Source organism: Westerdykella ornata, assembly GCF_010094085.1.
Source record: "Westerdykella ornata strain CBS 379.55 unplaced genomic scaffold EI97scaffold_12, whole genome shotgun sequence".
NCBI classification, from domain to species: domain Eukaryota; kingdom Fungi; phylum Ascomycota; class Dothideomycetes; order Pleosporales; family Sporormiaceae; genus Westerdykella; species Westerdykella ornata.
In genome coordinates this window covers 111,432-132,755 of record NW_022986862.1, presented here as the reverse complement: position 1 = coordinate 132,755, position 21,324 = coordinate 111,432, and the positions used below count along the sequence as shown (strand labels likewise).

The 21,324-nt window shown below is 52.5% G+C and overlaps 9 protein-coding genes and 1 non-coding gene across 10 annotated transcripts; 7 read left to right on the top strand and 3 right to left on the bottom strand.

The window, feature by feature from the left end:
- Nucleotides 1-548: 548 nt before the first annotated feature.
- EI97DRAFT_378529 (cysteine dioxygenase type I) lies at nt 549-1,307 on the top strand (the record flags this gene model as incomplete). The annotated part of the gene is made up of 4 exons (XM_033795667.1): nt 549-758; nt 815-858; nt 910-1,130; nt 1,180-1,307. The coding sequence occupies 4 exons, from the start codon at nt 549-551 to the stop codon at nt 1,305-1,307; spliced, it is 603 nt and encodes a 200-aa protein (XP_033653360.1).
- A 1,929-nt stretch (nt 1,308-3,236) lies between these two features.
- EI97DRAFT_378167 (uncharacterized protein) lies at nt 3,237-5,114 on the top strand (the record flags this gene model as incomplete). The annotated part of the gene is made up of 2 exons (XM_033795649.1): nt 3,237-4,996; nt 5,060-5,114. 2 exons carry the CDS (start codon nt 3,237-3,239, stop codon nt 5,112-5,114), a joined length of 1,815 nt encoding a protein of 604 aa, XP_033653359.1.
- Nucleotides 5,115-5,223: 109 nt separating this feature from the next.
- EI97DRAFT_399283 (ATP-dependent RNA helicase-like protein dbp8) lies at nt 5,224-7,007 on the bottom strand. The gene is made up of 2 exons (XM_033796416.1): nt 6,512-7,007; nt 5,224-6,445 (listed from the first exon to the last, which is right to left on the bottom strand). Exons 1-2 carry the CDS (start codon nt 6,982-6,984, stop codon nt 5,374-5,376), a joined length of 1,545 nt encoding a protein of 514 aa, XP_033653358.1. The 5' UTR covers nt 6,985-7,007; the 3' UTR covers nt 5,224-5,373.
- Nucleotides 7,008-7,212: 205 nt separating this feature from the next.
- EI97DRAFT_t62 lies at nt 7,213-7,320 on the bottom strand. The gene has a single exon. It is a non-coding gene; the product is annotated as a tRNA-Lys (tRNA).
- A 1,398-nt stretch (nt 7,321-8,718) lies between these two features.
- EI97DRAFT_450643 (protein phosphatase PP2A regulatory subunit A) lies at nt 8,719-10,902 on the top strand (the record flags this gene model as incomplete). Its single annotated transcript, XM_033800294.1, has 8 exons — nt 8,719-8,884; nt 8,937-9,088; nt 9,136-9,627; nt 9,673-9,787; nt 9,841-9,985; nt 10,035-10,135; nt 10,183-10,520; nt 10,570-10,902. The coding sequence occupies 8 exons, from the start codon at nt 8,719-8,721 to the stop codon at nt 10,900-10,902; spliced, it is 1,842 nt and encodes a 613-aa protein (XP_033653357.1).
- Nucleotides 10,903-11,298: 396 nt separating this feature from the next.
- Nucleotides 11,299-12,017, bottom strand: EI97DRAFT_433762 (glutaredoxin). Its single transcript, XM_033798458.1, has 3 exons — nt 11,903-12,017; nt 11,533-11,843; nt 11,299-11,475 (listed from the first exon to the last, which is right to left on the bottom strand). The coding sequence occupies exons 2-3, from the start codon at nt 11,681-11,683 to the stop codon at nt 11,318-11,320; spliced, it is 309 nt and encodes a 102-aa protein (XP_033653356.1). The 5' UTR covers nt 11,684-11,843; nt 11,903-12,017; the 3' UTR covers nt 11,299-11,317.
- Nucleotides 12,018-12,190: 173 nt separating this feature from the next.
- Nucleotides 12,191-14,840, top strand: EI97DRAFT_433761 (uncharacterized protein). The gene has a single exon (XM_033798457.1). It carries the CDS (start codon nt 12,461-12,463, stop codon nt 14,513-14,515), a length of 2,055 nt encoding a protein of 684 aa, XP_033653355.1. The 5' UTR covers nt 12,191-12,460; the 3' UTR covers nt 14,516-14,840.
- A 393-nt stretch (nt 14,841-15,233) lies between these two features.
- Nucleotides 15,234-15,967, top strand: EI97DRAFT_56413 (uncharacterized protein). Its single transcript, XM_033802917.1, has one exon. The coding sequence runs from the start codon at nt 15,380-15,382 to the stop codon at nt 15,854-15,856; it is 477 nt and encodes a 158-aa protein (XP_033653354.1). The 5' UTR covers nt 15,234-15,379; the 3' UTR covers nt 15,857-15,967.
- Nucleotides 15,968-16,620: 653 nt separating this feature from the next.
- EI97DRAFT_56556 (uncharacterized protein) lies at nt 16,621-17,904 on the top strand. Its single transcript, XM_033802919.1, has 2 exons — nt 16,621-17,077; nt 17,133-17,904. The coding sequence occupies exons 1-2, from the start codon at nt 17,004-17,006 to the stop codon at nt 17,635-17,637; spliced, it is 579 nt and encodes a 192-aa protein (XP_033653353.1). The 5' UTR covers nt 16,621-17,003; the 3' UTR covers nt 17,638-17,904.
- Nucleotides 17,905-19,747: 1,843 nt separating this feature from the next.
- EI97DRAFT_399272 (uncharacterized protein) lies at nt 19,748-20,668 on the top strand. The gene is made up of 2 exons (XM_033796415.1): nt 19,748-20,115; nt 20,178-20,668. Exons 1-2 carry the CDS (start codon nt 19,761-19,763, stop codon nt 20,489-20,491), a joined length of 669 nt encoding a protein of 222 aa, XP_033653352.1. The 5' UTR covers nt 19,748-19,760; the 3' UTR covers nt 20,492-20,668.
- The last annotated feature ends 656 nt before the right edge of the window (nt 20,669-21,324 follow it).

Sequence of the window (21,324 nt, the reverse complement as noted above, 5' to 3'; positions counted from 1 at the left end):
ATACTCAAAGCTGTCACATATTCAACAGTGCTATATCCACGTAAGTCCACATTGTTGAGACCGCCTCGGGCGCGTGGTGCCTGAACGCCCCGCATATACCCGCGAATGTCCATCACATGCCATTCAGGCACCTAACTCTTCCCATTCGATCGTGCTCTTCACGGCTTAGGGCGGCTCCAGGTCTTGTGAGCTTGAGAGAACCTCACAGCATCACCGCTTTTTGAGCCGCTCGTTACATAACCCATGCATACGATGGCGGAGCGTGACGCCTGTTTAGTCCAGTCGTTTGGTGCCACATCTTCCTGCTTCTGCTCTCATACTGTGCCCTCATACCGCCTTGCCAGCTACTGCTTCCTGACAACGTTGTTGAGCGGAGAAACAGTCTGGCCTGGAGATGCCAGGAGCAATCGTAGACAGCTCGGTCGGAAAATTGACACGATTGCTTCCTACAGACTAACTTATGCCAGTCATCCCTAGCGCACCATTCCAGTTCTCTGATAACAAACTCCATCTTCTCGCAACCTGAACCTCACCGCTCGAACCTCGCCATGACTTTCGATCACCTCGTCAACGCCCTCAGGAACCGACTAGGGGAACACCATGGCATATCCGACGAAGAAGTAGACACTGAAGAGTTGAAGTCACTTATGAGGGACTACATATCGCAAGAGTCCGAATGGGCACAGTATGCCTTCAAGTCCGCCACGAAGCACTACACAAGGAATCTGGTAGACAAGGGAAACGGCAAGAGCAACTTGGTATGCTCCAGAAGCCTTATGCGGCGGAGCTGTTCGCTAACGGGCGACCACTGTAGCTGATCCTCGTTTGGACCCCTGGGAAAGGCAGTCCAGTCCATGAGTGAGTGGGATCAATGCCGGCTAGTGGACGACCCCTGCTCACATGGGATAGCCACGCGAATGCGCACTGCATCATGAAAGTCCTCAAAGGTCGATTGGTAGAGACGCGGTATATGTGGCCCACCGTCCACCTCAACAATGGCGAGAGACGGCCCTTGCAAATCGAGAAAGAGACTATCTACAACGAGAACGAGGTGACATACATGTCGGACAAGCTCGGTCTGCACAAAATCCGCAACCCTGACGAGAAGGAATACGCCGTGTCTCTTCATCGTATGTGGACGTCCCGTTCCGTGAAGTGTATATGGCTGACGAGTGAAAGTGTATACCCCTCCCAATGCGGCCGTCTACGGGTGCAACACCTTCGATGAACAGACCGGCCGACCCAGCCATCAGAAAACTTGCCCGCTCTACTCCGAGTACGGGCGGCGGACGAAGACTCTATGTTGATATCTGCCAACATCACCACATCCAGCGCAGAAACGGATGCGTGAACATCTGTTCTGAAGATCGGCAGCAAGCAACCTCTCGCACAGTGGGGTTTGATGTTGCCAAGTTATGCTTCGGAGTCCCTACTAGTAGGTAGCGTCTTGGAAGTCATTTCATTTTGAAAGTCATGCAAATACGGGAACTGGAGGTCAGACAAGCCCGGTGGAACCCTATTTTCTCGTGGATTATTCGTGGATTACTTCTCCCCAACACAGCACATCAGAGACTAATCAATGCCTCCTATAGCCTTAATATACCCTCCTTTTTATCTTGCAATAGCCTACAAAAGACACTCACTTGTTTAGGTAATAAAGTCAAGCTTTGTGTCCTCGGGTCGATGAAATTACCCATCTTGATAACCAAGTGAGGCCGTTCTTTTTACGCTGGACACTAAATAAGCCAGAGAGTCCCCCGTTAAACTTACATCGGCGGGATGATGTCCGGCCTTGTCGGGGGTCTTTGCCAAGACTCGGAATCTGGAGAACCTTGGACGATTCGGAGATTGATCCTCCACAAACCTCACACCACCCTCCATCTTTCCAGTCGATATCGACCAGCGCTACCCATGTCCCGAGACGCCCGCTGACCCTACGCTGCTCCAATGCACCCAGCCGTATCGCTACTTCTAGCGCATGCCCTCAAATACCAGCATCTCCTCGCTCCACTCCTCCTCGTTGCGCTCGGCTGGGTCGCCGCCGTTCATAACCCCCTTCAACATTCGTTACTCGTAACTGCTGTTTCATGGACGTTGATATGGATACCCGTCGTTTTCCGTACCGGAATCTGGAGCGGCAGTAGCAGCAGTACCGGCCGAGCAAATAAGACAACAGGCTGGTTTGCAGGAGGTTTGCTTGCATTGGGTCACATCTGCGAGAGGGTAGCATGCGACAAGCTTGGGGCTTGGACTACAAAGGTAGCTTTAAGCCCATTAGCAATACTACAATCTTGTCGTCGGCTCACGGTACCAGGCTCTCTTACCGGTCCTTGTTATCCTTGCTTCGGAGCACCAGCTCTTGATCCAGCGCCCTTCCCAGCCACCATACCACCTTGCAGACGACAGCACGTCAGAGGGCGAGACTAGCCAGCAAAGATCCCCGGCCCTCAAATCTTTTCGCCTTCTGAGCATCGCTGTGATCTCTGCAGCTGCGGCTCTTGCAACTCGATTCACGACATCATCGACCTATGTACTCGGTCTGAGTGGTGCCGTCTTCACAGCCTCTGGCTTGGTCCTCTTCGAGGAATCGCTCAATATCTCCAAAGACGATGACGATACCCCACGTGGCTTCGTGTTTGCCAATGGAAGTTTCTCACGGCGCGGTTCCCAAGTTGCACATAAGGAGAAGCAGTTGATTTCGTTGCGGAATGTTGCCGTTGTAATGGCTTTCGCCTGCGCTGGAGCATCCTACTTTTTAGAGCCACCCATCGCTTCCAACGCCATCTCCTGGGAACCCGTCTATCGGCAGTTAGGGGGTGATTGGAAAACCCTACAGTATCACAGAACTGTGCAACAATGTCTCATCGTGATTCCTGTCAACGTAATTGTAAATGTCCTGATATTTCACACGGTGAGTCTCGCTCTCAGCCACATACCGTACACACTCCTTCCTTTTGATGCCGCTCTTTCGGCTCCTCTGTTAATCTCACTAATTCTGACTGCAATAGCTGGCGCAACAACGCGCTCTGCATACCTCGTTGCTCATCTTGTTTTCATACTTGTGCGCCAAGCTGAGCATAAGTCCTTCTTTCTCTGTTATTTGGTTTGGCATGATATCCGCATTTGCTGCTGCTTCGTTTCTATACCACGCATCTTCCACCTCCAGCAGCGACAGTCGTAACGCCGTCCGGGTTAGACGGATACTCTTTGGCGTTGTCATGGCGTCGTTAGGACTTATGTTTCTTCCATCTGCATTTGAACCTCGTCACCCTCAACCAATCAGCAACGGAGTGCCCTTTCCCGGTCTATCCTCTCCTGAAGCACCGCTTGGGCCCCTTCCTCTCGATTTAACGAAAGGCCATCCGGCTGAGCAACTGATTAAAGCTGCCGAGGAAAAGTACCAGAAGCTGGTTAGCGGACAATCCAAGTCACTGGCCGAAGCTGTGGCAGAGTACCGGCGCCGGAACGGAATATCCCCCCCTCCTTTCTTTGACAAATGGTACGAGTTTGCCGTGCGTAATGGCGTGCAGCTCATAGACGAATTCGATACTGTTTCCCGGCAATTGCTTCCATTCTGGGCCCTATCCCCAGCGACAATACGAGAACGGGTCAAGCTTGCCTTGGGAAACGAGGAGAATGCTCTGATCGGGGTGATGATACGGGACGGCAATGTCGTTAAGATCGAAAATGGACAAGAATGGCAGCAACAGGCGACCGTCGGGATGATGAAGGAATTTGTGCAATATCTACCGGACATGGACCTAGGGTTCAACATCCACGACGAACCGCGTGTTGTTGTTCCCCACGACCAGCTAGCAGCACTGGTGCGAGATGCACGGCAAAAAATTGAAGCGATTGCGAGTCGACGCCAGAGTCCTCGTAACTCGTTCTCGGGACGCCCATCTGATCTGAATGATGGCAAGCACTTCGACATAGTCACGACCTCTCGGTTCAACAGGTTTGCTCATCAACAGACCTGGACACATGCTCGGTTGTCATGCCCTATGGACAGCCAAGCCCGCAATTACGGGGACAACATCCCGGATAATCTCACCTCCTACGCTATAGGTCCGTTGAAGTACATATACAACCAGACGGCCTTCTCTGACATCTGCAACTCGCCCTCCTTCGCAACCAGCTTTGGGTTCTTCGAGCGACCCAATGCTTTCAACATCATCCATGAACTGACTCCCGTCTTTTCACAGTCCAAGATCTCCAGCTTTCAGGATATCCTCTATCCGAGCCCTTGGTACTGGTTCGGCAAAGTAGGGTACGACGAAGACCGTGACACCACATGGGAGAACAAGACAAACAGTCTGTATTGGCGTGGCTCAACGACCGGCGGCTTCAGTCGAGCCGGAGGCTGGAGGAGACAGCATCGACAGCGCATCGTTCGGCGCCTGAACGCGCTGGACAAGGAGAAGATTCTCGTCGCGACTGGTGGAAACGACGAAGCAGGATACAAACTCCAACAAGTGGAACGACGCGACTACGAGAAATTCATCGACGTCAAGTTCACGCACATCGGACAGTGCGACCCCGGCGACTGCGATGCACAAAAGGAGTTCTTCCACGTGGCGGAGCATGCAGATGGCCAGGATGCGTGGTACTACAAGCACCTGCTCGACATGGACGGGAATGCGTTCTCGGGCCGCTTCTACGCGTTCCTGAAAAGCAGGAGTCTGACGTATAAGATGGCTGTGTTCCGCGAGTGGCACGACGATTGGTTGTATCCTTGGGTGCATTATATTCCGCTTTCGCTGAATGGGACGGAGCATCTGGACCTCGTGCAGTGGTTTGCTGGAGGTCTTTCCTCGCGGCGTTCTGGTACGCAAGACGGAGAGGGGGGAAAGGTGGATGATAATAATAAGGGTGGGAATGGCGACTCTATTGGCGAAAAGAAGGCACGCGAGATCGCGCAGCGGAGTACGGAGTGGGCGGGGAAGGTGCTTCGGAATGTGGACTTTGAGGTCTGGTTCTTCAGGCTGCTTTTGGAGTGAGTCAAATTCCTTTTGTGCATATAACACAGGGAATATGGTTTATACTGACTCAATCGCAGATATGGTCGCATCATAGACGATGATAGAGATAATATAGGATACCCTGGCCCGTAGCTCGGTCGGCTTGGAACAGGTTCGCTTCAGGGGATATAGACTTGACGGTGTCTAGGAGTTCAAACATGGCAAATGCACGCATCGTAATAATCTTCTGGTGATGGTATGAGTCATCCACTGATTCCATTATGATATTAGGAGTGACTGGTGTTTGGAGGCCCTCTCCAACCCAACATCTGCCAATACCTCCATCCGGCGTCAGCAACAACCACCTTAGATCCCATTTCCAGCACAGGCCCCTTTCTACTCAGACGAAGCCCTACATGTTCCTGCCGGGTTTCCTCTGCAAATTGAACTTCCTCTTCCCGAGCACGTCCTTGCCCTCCTCAATCATGAGCAACGCCTCCCGCTTCTTCTCTGTAACAGGCTTCAGCGCATCACGGACAACCCTACCCTCCACGCTGACGCCCTCTTCCTCATACTCCTCCATCTGTTTCCCCACCCTCTCCTCAATGGCATGCACGAGCTCCACATCGCGCTGGCACACGATCGTAATGCTGGTACCGCCTCTCCCCGCACGTGCCGTCCTACCAACCCGATGAATGTAGTCGTCCGGATCGCGAGGGAGATCGTAATTGATAACGAGGGCAACTTCGGGGATATCGAGACCGCGAGCTGCAACATCGGTAGCTACGAGGATCCTGGCTGCCTGGGCACGGAAACGGGCGAGATTGGCAGTGCGGTCGCGCTGGCTGAGTCCACCGTGGAGGGCCGTGACGCGGTGGCCGAGGAGACGCAGCATGTATTCTAGGACGGTGGCGGTGGCTTTGTGGTTGCAGAAGAGGATGACGGATTTCTTGATGTTCTCGGGGGTTTCGAGGAGGACATGGAGATAGCATTCCTTGTGCGTGACGGGGGCTTGGACGTATTTCTGCTGGAGGTTAGGCGGGATGGCCAACGTCTCGGTGTCGATCTCGCAGAAGAAGATGGGCGGTCGTCCAGGGCGTGGCTCCTCCTTGAGTGCATGCATTGCTTTCGTGATGGTAGCGGTGAACATGAGATTCTGGCGCTTTTCCTTGGGAGGCATCACCGATAGGCATGTCTCGATGTCGTCGACCATACTGCCTCGTCCGGGTGCGAGCAGGCGATCTGCTTCGTCGAAGACGACGAACCTGACTCGGCGAAGGCCGCAGATGGTGTCCTCGCCAGAGGTCTTGATGTGCTCTGCTAGACGGCCTGGCGTGGCAATAACCACGTGCGGTCTGGATGCAAGCTTGATTGCTTGCTCACGCTGGTCGTCGCCCCCGATTATGAGAAGGGGCTTGAGAAAGGAAGAAGCAGCAATCGCCATGAACTGCTCGTAGATCTGAATGGCCAGCTCCCGCGTAGGCCTGCAAGAGTGTCAGTATATAGATGCGCCTGTACTATGAGCAAAAAGAGTGGGTTGTGGAACTCACGTGAGAACTACAGCGAAGATAGCACTTGGGTCCTTTGCCCATATCTGAAGTATGGGGACTGCAAATGCCATCGTCTTGCCGGTACCCGTTCTCGAGCCACCTATGCAATCCCGGCCCTTGAGGATCTCCGGAATGCAGGCCTGCTGGATTGGCGTAGGTCGCTTGATCTCCATGGCCGCCAGGGCTTTCACCAGCCATGGCGATACGTTCAGGGAGGCAAAAGTGGCCTTCGGATCGGTAGCCGGGACTTGCACAGGTGGCTTTCCTGAGCCTGAATTTCCTGGTGCTGCTGTTGCCTCAGTTGAGGCTTGGGTTTTCGGTTTTACTTTGACCCTGGAGATCGCAGGGACGGGGAGTGTGGGCGCGGGCACATCGCCATCTGAGGCGGCGTCATCGTCGCCGTCGTCAGAGAGCTTCCTTCTCTTTCGCGAACCGAGTTGGTGCTCTGATAATTCGTGATCACTAGCCACCATTGTTGAGGGAGACGGGCGAAGGAGAAATACGTGATTGCATATCGCACCGGCACGACTTGTGGTGTTGGGGAAATTTTGAACCGGGGTGTAGTTATCGATAAGATGCCGGCTTGGCAATTCCCATATGCTGACCCCATAAAAATCTGCCCCCAACTTATTTGAAAATCAACTTCTTTTTCTCCACCAACGTAGGAGATATTTGAATAAAAAGGAAAAAAATGGCAAAAAAGCCCGATGCGGGGGTCGAACCCGCAACCTTGAGATTATTTGGAGTCAATCGTTCTAAGGGAACATGAAGCTAAGAGTCTCACGCTCTACCGATTGAGCTAACCGGGCTAGTTATTATTGAAGTGCTCAAAAAATTTCATCTATGATATACCGTATTTTCGGAAGTTGAGGAACCTACAAAACCTCTTGCACCATGTTTTGGATAAGTGGGTACCAAGGACGACAGACATGTGATGATTTCGGTGAGACTGCATTATATCAGATAAGTCCGGAAGTAAGATGCTGGCTAACGGCCCTGGGCAAAGAGAGTACTCCTAACCTCGAAGAAAGAAAGAAAGAGTACTAAGAGGTGGTATTGCCAAGGAAAGACGTTACACATGTCCTAATGCGTTTTAGCATCAGATAGTCTAGCTCTCTTGCAGGTGCTTCGTCTTACGGTTTTGCGCTCATTTATAATCTCCTGTATGGATTGAAGCATTCGATATTGTAGGCTGTAGTGATATCTCAATAGCTTAGCTGTTAGCATAAGGTTGGCAGGACAAAGACTACTTCAATGGAGAACAAGATATTTTTGAGCAGCCCGCAGTATAGAAGAATACGGCCGTAAAGGGCTACAGAGGCTAGCTGTTATGTAGTTAAGACTATCCATTTCGATAGAGAGGCTTCATACCATGCTCTGTTTTGGTGTCGTTAGATACAGACACTGACATTTTGCAGTGAATACTAGTATCCCAAGAAGAAATAGAGCCGGTTTCTACGTCAGAGTGAATAGCCAGGAGCCGTAGGGATATGGCAGGCCTTGCAATTGACCTTAAAAAGGGCCCTTACCTGGGTTTGATGAACCCTGAGGGGCAGCTGACTGATGCCTCTAATCGATTGCAGCCCATCTAGATACGCTGCGCGAGTTAGGAATCCACAGAAGAAATGGGGATGGTGTTTTGGTCGGACGTGAAAAGTCCAAGTACGTAAATCGCCTACTTGGATCCAAACCGCATCTCTACTGTGATAGTCAGAGCTCTGGTGTGGCTGAAACCCCCGCCCTAGCCACGCTTGGCGCACTTCGCTGAATTGACTGGCGGGCTGGCTGCTCCCACGATGAACTTGCAACTGGGCAGCCACAAGATCCCCAAGCGCGCCCACAACATCCACTGACCTCACTATCCTCGCATACCACGCTCACACTGTATTATCCACCCATTACTTCCTTCATCTTGGCCCCTATTGCTCGCCGTCCGTCTCCCTGTCTCGTAGCCAGCCGCCCCCTCCCCGCGGCCCTGGCCTGAGCATCCCGCTTCTCATCCAGGTACGTCAACACCCGTAACAAGCGACTTGCACTCAACATTCTTCCATAACGGTGTCTCCTGTAACTAAAGCTTAGACAGCTATTGTGGCACTTTCCTCCACCCACCTCGACGCGACCGGCTCTCCGCCCCAAGCCTTTCCCTCGAGAACTTCATCCGGCCCCTTCAAAGAGCTCCATTCGCTACCCGACAGTCACCGCACAGCATGGACTCGAACCAAAACGATGAGCTATACCCCATCGCGGTCCTCATTGATGAGCTCAAGCACGACGATGTGTTGCTCAGGCTGAATGCAATCCGTCGTTTGAACACCATTGCGCTTGCTTTGGGCCCCGAACGGACGCGGGACGAGCTGATACCGTTCTTGGATGGTGAGCTGCACTGCTGTTGTTGATCTGTGAATCTCGCTCACTCGCTCTCTAGAGTCCGTTGAGGACGAGGACGAGGTTCTCGCCGCGTTATGCGAGGAGTTGGGTAAATTTGTGGAGTACGTAGGTGGACCTGAATATGGCCATCTTCTGCTTTCCCCCTTGGAGAATCTGGCCGCCATAGAGGAGCCGCTTGTGCGGAACAAGGTAAGGGCTCGAAACAGGTGCCGTATGAGTATGGTTGACATGAGCAGGCCGTCGAGTCCCTTAACAAAATCTGCGAAGAACTTTCACAGTCCCAAATCGAAGAACACTTTATTCCCCTCGTCATCCGATTGTCCAAAGCCGATTGGTTTACGTCTAAGGTCTCTGCGACCGGCCTATACGACGTACCTTACACTCGAGCTACACCACCCTCACAAGAGCTTCTGCGACAGCAGTATGGCCAGCTTGTACACGATGACACCCCTATGGTGAGGAGACAGGCGGCAAGCAATCTGGCCAAGTTCATCAAGACTATGCCGCCAACCATCGTCATCGAGGAGATGATTCCGCTCTTTCAGCATCTAGCGGCGGATGATCAGGACAGCGTCAGGCTCCTTACAGTCGAAATCTTGATTTCGATTGCCGAAGCAGTCCCCAAGGAGCAGCAATCAAGTCATGGGGTCCTGCTGAGTGCTCTCCGGAGCCTGTTCGAAGACAAGAGCTGGCGAGTGCGATACATGGTAGCCGACCGGTTTGAGAAGGTCAGTATGCAGTCATCGAATAGCGCACCAAGCTAACTAGGTTAGATCGCGAAAGCTGTTGATGAGGAGGTCGTCAATCGCGACTTGGTACCCGCATTCGTCAAGCTCCTGAAGGATACGGAGGCGGAGGTACGGAGTGCGATTGCAGGCCAAATCCCCGGTACGCAACATCATATTCTACTTCTTCCGCACCGTCCGCTAATTTGACGATAGGATTCTGCGCCCTCCTCGAACGTGAAACGCTTTTGCACGACGTTATGCCCAGCATAGAGGAACTTGTGTCGGATCAATCTCAGCACGTGCGGGCTGCACTTGGCACACAGATTAGTGGTCTGGCTCCGATTCTCGGAAAGGAGGAGTAAGTGCCCAAAAGCTGTACGCATAGGATTTACGCTGACCAAGAACAGGACGATCTCGCATCTCCTTCCTATGTTCCTGCAAATGTTGAAGGACGAATTTCCTGACGTTAGGTTGAACATTATATCAAAGCTCGAGCTTGTCAATAACGGTAAATATCGTCTCCGACTGTTGCTTGAGTAGTGCTAATATCAGCAGTGATTGGGATCGAACTACTCTCACAATCTCTGCTTCCGGCGATTGTCCAGCTTGCTGAAGACAAGCAATGGCGTGTCCGGTTGGCCATCATAGAATACGTTCCTTTGCTCGCCTCTCAACTCGGCGTAAAGTTCTTCGACGAAAAACTGAGCAGTCTCTGCATGAGCTGGCTGGGCGACACTGTCTTCTCCATCAGGGAGGCGTCGACGCAAAACCTGAAGAAACTCACCGAGGTGTTCGGCGTCGAGTGGGCCAATGACGCTATTGTTCCCAAGGTGATGGCTATGGGCCAACACCCCAACTATCTGTACCGAATGACCACTTGTTTCGCTGTTTCAGTAAGTCACGTGTACCTTTCAGAACTGGCATGTTTCTAATTTGTGCTAGACACTTGCACCTGCTCTCAGCCTGGACGTGATAGAGGCCTCGATCCTACCGATGATGGACAAACTAGTCAACGATATGATTCCCAATATCCGCTTCAACGTGGCCAAGTCATATGCCGTGCTGATAGACACCTTGAAGCAGCTTCCCGAGCAAGGAACAGTCTTAGCTCTTCAGAAGGAAGGCAAGACGGCAGAGGGGTGCCCAAAGGGACACGAGCTCATCACCAAGAATATCTTGCCCAACCTGGAGAAGTTGCAGCAAGATGAGGATGTCGACGTCAGGTATTTTGCTACGACAGCGGCGCAGGGGTACGCGGATGCAATGCAGACGTAGATTCCGGAGTAAGATTTTGGGATGAGATGATGAGAGCACCCGATGCATTTAATGATGTAAGCGATAGGAAGAAGCGATTGAAGGGCTTAGCATGCTGGCATACCATTGGAGGAGGTTGGGGCAATACCGTGGAAACGATTGTCCATTCACAGATCTATGCTCATCAATTGTTTGCCCTGATTGAGCCAGATGTTCATCGAAACCGATCATGGCATAGAACGCTAGAGATCCCAATCCGTCAACTGTCAGTACTTTTTATCCTTGTTCAATCCGTGTGGCTACTATTTGGACATCAAAAAAATATCACATGTGTCAAGACATTGCTCTTCAACCAGGGACATCTGAATCGGGTGTCTAATCGCAATTGTATTAGAGATCGACTATAATTATTTGACTCGTCCGTTGCGGTGCTTCATTAGATCGCGCCAGCCTCCTTGAGCAGCGCGGGTAGCTCGGCCTTCTTTGCCTGCAGATCCGAGTTGCCTCCAATGTGCTTCTTGTTGATGAAGATGTTGGGCACGGTCGTCTGGCCGGTCATCTCTGCGAGCGTGGACTGGATTGCCGAGCCATCATCTGGGAAACTGTTAGCTTTTATATGCTTTTCTCAACGAGAATATTGCCTCGACATACCGACTTGGTCGAGCTCGATCGCGAAATATTTTGCGCCGTTCTCGCTCAACAGCTGCTTCGCCGCTCGACAGTACGGGCAGTAGGACTTGGAGAAGACGGCGACGGGGTTCTCGTCGATGATGCTCTGAACCTTGGTGCGTGTAGCGGACATGGTTGCTGGGCTGGAGGCGCGCGTGAAGAAGGCTCTGAAGAACGAAATGGTTGCGACTGGGGGGCCCGAGGCCGGTTATTCGCGGTGTAACAAGGCTCTTTAAAAGAACTGATAGAGGGATGTCAGTTGGGTTGCGGTGTAATAAGGCTCTTTAAAAGAACTGATAGAGGGATGTCAGTTGGGTTGCGGTGTCTAGAGAGGTTTGAGTGAGGAGCGTACCTGAGGAGGGTTATATAAGTGGTAGATGTGTGCAGCGATTTGCAATAGCAGTGATGGCGAAATAGCGATTAGTCAGTCAGACAAATTGAGGATGCAGCAAGAGGTGGAATTGGAACGGCGCGCCCCGCAGCGAAGTGTGACAGGAGTGAAAGAATGCCGCGGCGATGACAACATCGAGCTTTGTCAGCCATGGCTGATGGTGCCATTGTCCAATCGGAGATAGTCCGGCGATTATCACTGTAAGTGGTATTGAAGCGGACTGTGGCTCGAGGGGAGGACTGCTTACTGATGATGCTTTCATGGTTGACAGGCGGCAACCTCATGTTCAACAACGAAACAGGTCCGCTTCTGGCGCAGAGCTATTGAGGGATCCGTCGACCTGCTCCCTCCCACTCCGTAACTACCATCTCGAACCGCATACTTCGACCTTTCCTCTACTCAACCCACATATACTACCACCTCCGTTCCATCGTACGATCAAACGAGCTCTTAGACCTGACCTCCTCCATTGCTACGCCCCTCAATGTTCAGCAGCATCCCGCTCCCGCCGCCGCCGCGATGACCTCCTCCCCCGCCGGCGCAACGGCCTTCTTCGTCCTCGCCCTCCTCACCATATGCGCCCTCGTTCTCCTCCTCTTGCGGTATTACATTCCTCTCCGCTCGACCCCCGCATATGTCACCATTCCCGTATTCCTTTCGATCGCCCTGCCCGCCAGCATCGTTCTCCTTGTCCCCATAGATCTCGCCAGTAGCGCGGGCACCGACACGGACGGCGGCAGAGGGATATGGCTCTCAGACAAGGTGGTATACAAGTCGTGGCGCGTGGCCTACTGGTTGACGTTTGCGCTGACCTGGGTCATCCTGCCGTACTTGGGAGAGTACTGCGATTCGGGGTACCGGGAGCCCAAGGATCGCTTCTTGTATGCCGTTCGGAGTAATGGGCGGTATCAGCTTATGATGCTGGGTTCCTCGGTTGTGGGTGCGATATACATCTTGTGGCAGCATGGGTTCCACTTTGATAGCTTCAAGGGGCTGGTCATGGCACTGGCATATGCGTGGGGTTTGGTGTTGGCCATTTATCTCATGGGACATGGACTTGTAGCCTTTCCGAGGACGCTGTTTCGCTATGCGAATATCAGCCAGAGGTTGAAGAGGATACAGAGCCAAGCGCCGAAGATCCACGACAAGTTGACGGAGGCGATTGAGAAGCTGGATCAATACGAGCATCAGGTGGTGCAGTTGAAACAGAGGAAAACTGGCACAGCGAGGGAGTTCCAGGAGTGGATTGAAGAGTTGGGCGAGACGGACCACTTGCAGGAAAGCCAGCTGGGACTGCTTCGGCAGAACAGTGCAACAACGGTGCCTCCAGTCATAACAGCAAGATATCTGGCGGAGTTGACGAGGAAGTTGAAGAGAGCAAGGCATGCGCGATTGAGATTCTCAGCGGAGTGGGATCATCTTGTTGCAAAGGCCGTAAAGACACAGGCGATCCTCGATTCGAAAGCTTCCAAGAGACTGGAGTTTTCGAATTCACCCTTCGAGACACAACGGGAGGGGTTACTGGCGCGATACACGTGGCTTACACCATACACACGGTACCATCTGCATGTCCATATCATTCCAGCGCTATACTATCTGGGTTCCGCCATCACGGTACTGGCCTCTGCATCCATCGTTTGGTCCGAATGCGTGCGGTCATTAGAGCCTAAGCTCTCCGTCATTGGCCTCACAGTCATACATCACCCGCCCTCCTCACGAGGCCAAATCGGTTTCGGCGGCCAAGTCATCGCCGCAGCCTGGCTGTGCTACATGTGCATCTGCGCCTTCTTCTCCATGACCGAAGTCAAAGTCTGGGGCAATCGCGCGCTGGTCAAACGTCACACCTACCTCGAATCCGCGACCTGGTACGCTCTGCAGGTTGCAAAGCTTACAGTCCCTCTGGCGTATAATTTCATCACGTTTACGCCGCCCGTGATCTACAAGGATACCAGTTTCCATCGTTTCCTGGGACGGTTGATCGACTTGACACCGCTGGGGAAGAACTTCTCCGACTATTTTCCTACATTCATCCTTGTGCCTGTTCTCGCGAGCCTTTTCGGCTTGTACGGAAAAGTAAAGAATATCTGTGGTTTCGGCGATCTATTAGAAGACGACGAGGAGGACGAAGGAAGCGCCTATGGCACCGGAAGCTGGAGGGAAGGTCGCGCACTCATCGACCGGGAATTGCACGGCGGGAACGGGAATCTGCTCGGTCTCTCGCGGCGCGGGGCATCGGCTCTGCCGCCGGAAGACCGGTATTCAGACGATCCAGCGACCTCTTCATCACGACGGGGTCCAGGTGCAGCAGGTGCTTCGCGGCCGCAGCTGGATCGGGGGAGGAGGCGAGCACCGCTGCCGGTGGACGAGGACGAGGATGGGAACTTCTTCTCGGATTTTGCGACTCGCGTGAGGAATACGTTTGAGACGGCGGATTTTGGATTCACGAGGCCGAGGTGGATGGCGGGTGGGGATGAGGCGCGAGGGAGTGGTGGTGGCCGTGGTGGTAATGGCAGGAATGAGGGTTGGAGAGCGCTGTTCGGTGGGAGGGGGGATGAGGGGAGGGTGAGGTTGTAGGATCGTACTTCTGGATTCGTTCATTGTTTGAGAAAGAAAGGTATCGCTCGGGTGGTATTATCATAATTGCTTGGGAGAGGTGCTCATGGTGTTGTACAGTAATTGGCATGGCAGGGCATCTCATGGCATGGTATGGTTTGGCGTATGAAAATGGTTCTCCTCTCTTCCCTCTCTGCTTTTTGCATTGGAGTTGCTTCGGACCTATCTGATGTTGTTCGTTGCGACTTTGGTACGACTTTTTTGTTAAACAAGGGACGCGATACTACGGCGCTATCCTATGTGAGCGACATTACTTTATTAGACAATATCATCGATCATGAGCGCGATACTCCGTACTAATCGCTCGATTCTGTTCACCAGCCCTGTTGAAGCCGCAAGTGGAAGCTCAGGCGATAGACATCTGAGAAAGGCAAGTTGGCGAGGGGGCGGATTTGGAATCCTATCGGCGCGTTCGGTGATTTCGGACGATTATTATGGGGAGCGTAGGCGCTTCTGGAAATGGAGAATGCTGATTGCTGCTTCCTGCTTGCTGATTCTCGAAATTGAAGGAGGACCTGATGGGATGAGGTGAGAGTTCTGTTGGAGTCTGACGGGCGAACATGGCGCTTTTCATGATGTCCACTTCTCATCAGCTCGCAAATTTTGATGACCCTCGTTTGTTCGTGTGTGTCTTCGTCGCTGCGTATGCACCCCTGACCTGACTCGAGTTTGTTTGTTCACAAAGGGTCCCCTACCTGTTCATGCGCGCGCACAGGTGGATGCGGGAGGCTGGACCACAGTGGCGGACAGGATCAGGGGTAAAGTCCAGAGGATGTTTATTGCAATAATGCGGAGGCGAGATGAAGGTCATTTAATGGGTGTTTAATGTGTGCATGTGAGCAGAGAGAGCAGAGTGTCAAAGTCTTGTTGAAATGTGTCGCCCTCCGCAGTGGTGGTGGAATGGGAAGAGGCACAGTGGGCAAGGTGCGGATCCATCTCCCTTCCATCCCATCTCTCGCGCACCACACCCTCTCTCTTCTCAACAATTCGCCATCTTCAACTCCCTTCTCTCGACATGTTTGTTTCCTCTCTGCCGTTTCCCCTTCCCCTGATCATCCATGCAGGGGCCTTCAAAGGGTCCAGACGTGGTTAGCTCAGGGGAGCCAAGGCCAACGACCGTTTAGGCGAAACGGAAAACGGGCGATTCGAGCTGTCAGCGCAATTTCCACTGTCCGCCCGGTAAACGAGGGGGTCGTTGGTTTGCGTGCTTGCGTGCTTGCGTGCTGGGGAAGGTGGACTTTGCGGATTGCACGAATCGCTGGTGCCCGTCCCGAAGTGCGAGTTTGTGGGGGTTTTCCGTAAGTGGACCTCTCCCACAGCTATGCTTCGAGGGAATCACAATCAAGGAGTTCACGACATCTGTTCAAAGGATCCAACGCGAAAGCGCATGTTTCCAAACGACCCCAATTGGACGACCTGTTTGAATTGGGAAGAAACGAGAAAATCTGCTCAGCGGCGATCGCCCATGCCCTTCACCAACAAGGAATCAGGATGGAGACGTGGCGGAAATAGAAATCCCGCTGATGAATGGCATGGCAGCATGCAACGCTGACACATCCACTCTGTGCGCAAACCGTGGCAAACCCACACAACTCGCGGCGGATCACATCCCAGAAAAGAAGCTGGTCCAGCTGTTATGGAAAGCTCCAACTCTCCGAATCATCAGCAAAAGCCGATTCCTGAAGCGGGAAGTCAGCACAAACCTCGATAAGGCTGCCCCTGACTATCATCATCTTCCGCCAGTCGGCCTTGTGCACAAGTGTCGATGTCGCAACCAAGGCACAACAGCGGACACAAGCAACTGCTCACACGTGCATAACGATCATCATGTTACTCTATGTAGAAGTCTCCCTCCAGGATTCCGTATTCCCATAGACCGAAAAAAAAGGCGGATTCGGCAAAGGCGCTCACTGAAGGTGTCAGCGTGCTGAGGACAGCACCAACAAGGCTCGTCAACATCAATATCTGTGGAGACGCAGCGCTCGACTCAGCATCCAGAGAAGGCTCCCTGTTGGACCTGGGGCGACGGCCTTTCATCTCCAAAATACGAAACCCCGGTGTCCGCCACCGCTGGCCCCAGAGAGGGTGCGCGGTGCCATTGGCCCACGTTGTGCCGCACAGCTCTGTACCTGCAGCTGTCCAAGGCCAACCGCTGGCCTTTGCCCTCAATTGCCTCCCCTGACCGCTCCGTTGCCCCTTTCAGTGACCCACTTGCTCCCGGTCCGCGCTACCGTCGTTGTAATCTCCGCCGGTACATAAGGCTTTCTCACTTCCGCTGTTCCCTCTCCTTCTTCCTCCAACTCAAGTTCACACTTCGAGCTCCAGCATTTGACTCCGGTCGTCCATTCGTTGAATACAACAACCAACTAATACTACACTCCCTTAATACCCACGACTCCTCTACCACCTCACGAAACTTCCCCAAGTTTTCACCTTCTAATCAATCAATATGCGTTCCGCCATCGTTCTCGCTCTTGCTGCCGCCGCCGCTGCGGCCCCTGGTGCTGGCTACGGCTATGAGGCGTAAGTTGAAATATTCCACGAGCGGCATGTGACCTATCGACTAATTCTGTAACAGTCCCCCCTCGTACGATGCCATCCCTGCCGTTCCCCAGAGCTCTGCTCCCGCTGCCACCCCCTCTGTCATTGAGTACCCCGCTACTCCCATCGAGAGCGAGAAGCCTGAGGTGCCTTCCTACGTCCCGGAGACCCCTGAGGAGAGCGAGACCCCCGTCCCCTCTTACGCTCCCGAGACTCCTTCCGAGACCGAGACTCCTGTCTACTCCCCGGCCCCGTCTTCCCCGGTCGAGGCCTGCGAGAGCACTGTCACCGTCACCGTCACCGTCCCGTCCGAGTCCCCCTACGTTCCCACTGGCACTGGCGGTGTCCCCGTCCCCTATCCCACCGGCCCTGCCAGCGAGGCTCCCTACCCCACCGGCACTGGTGCTCCTTACGTCCCTGCTGGCCCTACCGGCACTGGCTACCCCGTCCCCAGCTCTCCTCCGGCCTTTGAGGGCGCTGCCTCCAAGCAGACCTTCGGTGTCCTCGCCGCTGTCGGTGCTTTCGCTGCTTTCTTCTTGTAAACGTCATCCTCTTCAAATGAGCTTTGCCTCCCTCAAAGAGGTACGGCTATGACTTTTGCATGGTCGGTTGGTTTCCTTTGTAGCGGGCGTGTCTCTGCGTCAAGCGAACACGATATCATTGTACATGGATCGCGTAATCCTTTAATCAGGGGTTGGTAGTTGGGTTGCAGGTAGAGAATCGAGTGGTTGATTAGAACTTTCGTGCTTTGTCGTCGTGATATTCATATGCGTATTGCCTACCTGACCGTGGTTTAACTGTCATGGCCTTCTCTTCATCCCAGCTGTAACCTCATTTGTGAACGTCAACGTCATTCGACATAACTGCACTCGTTCCTATCACTGTATAGGCCTCTGCCTTGCGCATTTATTAGGTTATTGTTTTGGAACCCTGTTGACCGTCTCCCGATGTCTCTCCTTTCCTGCACTGAACCTGTTCCACTATCTGTCAAATCTGGTGTTTCCTCGCCCGCTGCTTGAATTTCATTCCAAATGTCTCTCAATGTCTGCCCTTTCGAATCTCTCCACAATTAGCCCTATGGGTAATGTTTCCATGGTCGCGTTGGAAGATGCGAATCGGCGCCCTTACCTAGGTACTTAGGGTTTACTTGAGGGATATGGTTCTTGTGTGGGATAGGAAAGGGTAGGTGCGAAATGAGCTCATATGTTGGTTGTGCAGCGTTTGCTTTTACCTCTGTGAATGAGATCTTTGTTATCCCGTGAGGGAACATCGCAATGGGTGACGAAGTGGACGTGTTATTAAGCGATCTACTGGTAGATTTTGATGATATATTTGTTTCTAAGAAAACGCCCACGAACCAGACTACGGTTAGAGAGCTGAATTGAGTACAACTCTTGGACTACGCTGCAAGTACACAGCCTTGTACAGGGTAAAATGCGTAGGAGTACATCTTTCGCAAGCATTACATTCTCGGTCCCATTTCATCACCCCAGCCCGGCGAGAATGTTCGATGACAAAACCACCCAGAATATTATTGACACGTCCACCAAGAACAAATCCGTATGCGACATACCTTCGACGGCGGTTGCAGTGGCAAGGTTGTTGTCGTTCAACTTCTGACATGTGGGTGGGCCAAGTTCGTGGTCTATGCAACGACGTCACTGTACGCACTGAAGATGAGTAACTGAAGAGTTGATTTTCCGCCTGCAGACATGTGATAGATTGTCCCGCAAGAATCAGCGGCCCCTCTGCTGCCCTCGCAAATTAATAGCTCTGCTCCAAAATCTCTCCAAACAGTTTCGACGATGTCGACCGATTTTCGCCTCGAATGCCATATATTTCTAGAGTTCGAACGCGAATTCGAAGGCTAGAGAGGACGACCTGGTGTTTTTGGTGACACTAGGGGATCGGCAGATGCAGACTGTTCGGGCGATCTGGATCGTACCCTAACGTTGAGATCTCATGCAACCTAGGGCCCTTTTTGACCGCAGACAGCCGTTCACGGGTTCTGGGAGCATTGACCTGCTGCCATGGTGTTTTTCTGGTTATTGTAGGCGTTCTTACAATCAGCTGAATGAATGGAGTTTCACAGCTCCGTGTAGCACGATGCATTACTGGTAGGCAGAATGCCTCCGGTCTATTTACTATACATCTGATGGAACATGCCAGAACCACCTATTCAGGAGCGTATAGCGTCCATGTGACAAAGGTGCTACGGTGGTCGTAATAATCGCGGACCATGCCTCAGCCCTGGTGGTCTCTGATCTTTTGCGATTACGCTAAGACCTAGTCATCGGGCCGGAGGTAAACTACCACATGTCCAGTGAGGCCATTTTCAAATGGATTATCTATGCATCGTACGCACTTTGTGGGCCATAATTCAGGTATGATGGGAATAGAAGTGTGAGGCTATGAACCATCGGACATATCGGCACCTGTCTAACTTGCCCCAGTCTACATAGCCTCCAAATCGGTGCAGTCAACCACCAAATAGTCCACCCAGAATATAAGGGTAGAAGCGTAACGCGCCTTCCGTCACTGTCACATCAGCTGGTATTTAGGCCGCGCGTCCTCTCTGCCGCGTCATATCGTCTTTCCAGCGATACCTTATAAGCCCAGTGTCCTTTATCCAAAGCTTGCAAACTGATCTCTATCATTTATCAAAATGAAGTACTTCACCGCTCTTCAGGCTGCTGCCTCCGCCTTCGCGGTAGTCCAAGCCCTCAACCCTGGGAAAATCTCGACGGACTGGTGCCCTGCCAACGAAGTCCAGCCCAACGGCCAGCTTCCTCCCAGCACCATCTATCCCCAAGCCCTTGTCCCTATTAGCAAGAGGGAGCCCGACACTCCCTTCTTTTCCGTCGACAACATTGCGGAAATCTCCCCCGGCGACAAGTGCACCATCACCAACTTCATGATCCCCGTCGCTGAGGCCCAGCACAAGACCTGCAGTCTAGTCTTCGACTTCCCCAACTGGGGTAACTATAACTACTCGGGTTCTGGTCACTTCAACTTCATCGGTATGTACATCACCACAAGCGTTCCCTAAACATTCCAACCATCTGTATGCTAACCCCCCCAGGCTACGCCCTCGGGGCCTTCGCCATCCCTGGCGTTACCACCTACAACCGGCAGCCCGCGGCCGGTCCCAGCCCCCAGTCCCCTCCTCCCGTCATGTCCCCAGGACACTCATACGTCCTCATGTCCGCTCCCTGCAACATCCCCCCCGACATCCCCGGCGGCATCGCGCCCGTCAGCGGAGCCATCTGTTCCGAGGATACGGCCTTCTCCTACAAGCAGACCATGGAGCCCATCCAGCCTAATCCGGTCAAGCAGGGCCTGGGTGGCTGGGGAAAGAAGCCTTGCCCGCTGGGATTCTTTGTCATTCTCTCTTGATGGCTGACGCCTGGAACTGCGAATGAGGGACTGAGTGGGCGAATGCGCAGATGCGGTGCTTTCGTGTTGTCATGTCTTCTCATGAGCGGAACAGTGACGCACTGAAAACAAGGTAATCTGTCAGGTGATGAGGGTCGCGGTGGAAAAATTCGCTCCTTGTTGCCTATATACTAAGGGAGGTAGAGGCTCTATAGATACACTATCTTAGCTAAATGCAGAAATAAAAACTAGGGACTTTTAAATCTATTTCTATTAAGTAGATCTACTTACAATTTCTAAGTTTCGCTGTCCTAGATAGTTCCGCGGCGACTAGTAAGGACTAGTAACGATCTAGAATCTCCATATAATCACTCTAAATGCATGCATATCTATGATGTTTAACCTAGGAATTCCTTAGGTACGTAAGGTACTAATATGCTTCTATCTTTCATTTAGACGGTATTCTCAACAAGAGCATGAGCAGAAAGGGAGAGAGGGAAAGCAAACGAAGAAAAACGTGTTGATTGAATAGATCACTGTAGATATAATAGCTAATCAGCAATTAGAATATAATACCCTTTCTCTCTAGGAAGTTTTTTGGTGGAAATTGCGGATACTGCAGTGCGTCGTGCACGCGTTGAGTATGCGAGGTGCAAGAATGATGTCATATATATATGTGGGTGAAGCGAGGTTTATTAACACAGTATTAGCTGGCCATGAGATTGCTGGACGCGGATGGACCTGGCGCGATCGTGACTCGCGAGATTGATATTGTGATTGCGACCATCTTGGTATTGAGTGAAGACGATCGTGGCGTACTGTCTCTTGTGGAACGTTCAATACGAACCTTTGCG

What these genes read in the sequence shown, in the direction of transcription:
- EI97DRAFT_56556 (XM_033802919.1), top strand. Translation starts at nt 17,004, where the DNA reads ATGCGTTCCGCCATCGTTCTCGCTCTTGCTGCCGCCGCCGCTGCGGCC. An exon ending in GCTGGCTACGGCTATGAGGC is followed by an intron (nt 17,078 to 17,132) that starts GTAAGTTGAAAT and finishes ATTCTGTAACAG; the next exon opens with TCCCCCCTCGTACGATGCCA.
- EI97DRAFT_399283 (XM_033796416.1), bottom strand. Translation starts at nt 6,984, where the DNA reads ATGGTGGCTAGTGATCACGAATTATCAGAGCACCAACTCGGTTCGCGA. An exon ending in ATCTTCGCTGTAGTTCTCAC is followed by an intron (nt 6,446 to 6,511) that starts GTGAGTTCCACA and finishes ACACTCTTGCAG; the next exon opens with GCCTACGCGGGAGCTGGCCA.
- EI97DRAFT_433762 (XM_033798458.1), bottom strand. Translation starts at nt 11,683, where the DNA reads ATGTCCGCTACACGCACCAAGGTTCAGAGCATCATCGACGAGAACCCC. An exon ending in GATCGAGCTCGACCAAGTCG is followed by an intron (nt 11,476 to 11,532) that starts GTATGTCGAGGC and finishes ACAGTTTCCCAG; the next exon opens with ATGATGGCTCGGCAATCCAG.
- EI97DRAFT_399272 (XM_033796415.1), top strand. Translation starts at nt 19,761, where the DNA reads ATGAAGTACTTCACCGCTCTTCAGGCTGCTGCCTCCGCCTTCGCGGTA. An exon ending in TGGTCACTTCAACTTCATCG is followed by an intron (nt 20,116 to 20,177) that starts GTATGTACATCA and finishes TAACCCCCCCAG; the next exon opens with GCTACGCCCTCGGGGCCTTC.
- EI97DRAFT_433761 (XM_033798457.1), top strand. Translation starts at nt 12,461, where the DNA reads ATGACCTCCTCCCCCGCCGGCGCAACGGCCTTCTTCGTCCTCGCCCTC.
- EI97DRAFT_56413 (XM_033802917.1), top strand. Translation starts at nt 15,380, where the DNA reads ATGTGTGCATGTGAGCAGAGAGAGCAGAGTGTCAAAGTCTTGTTGAAA.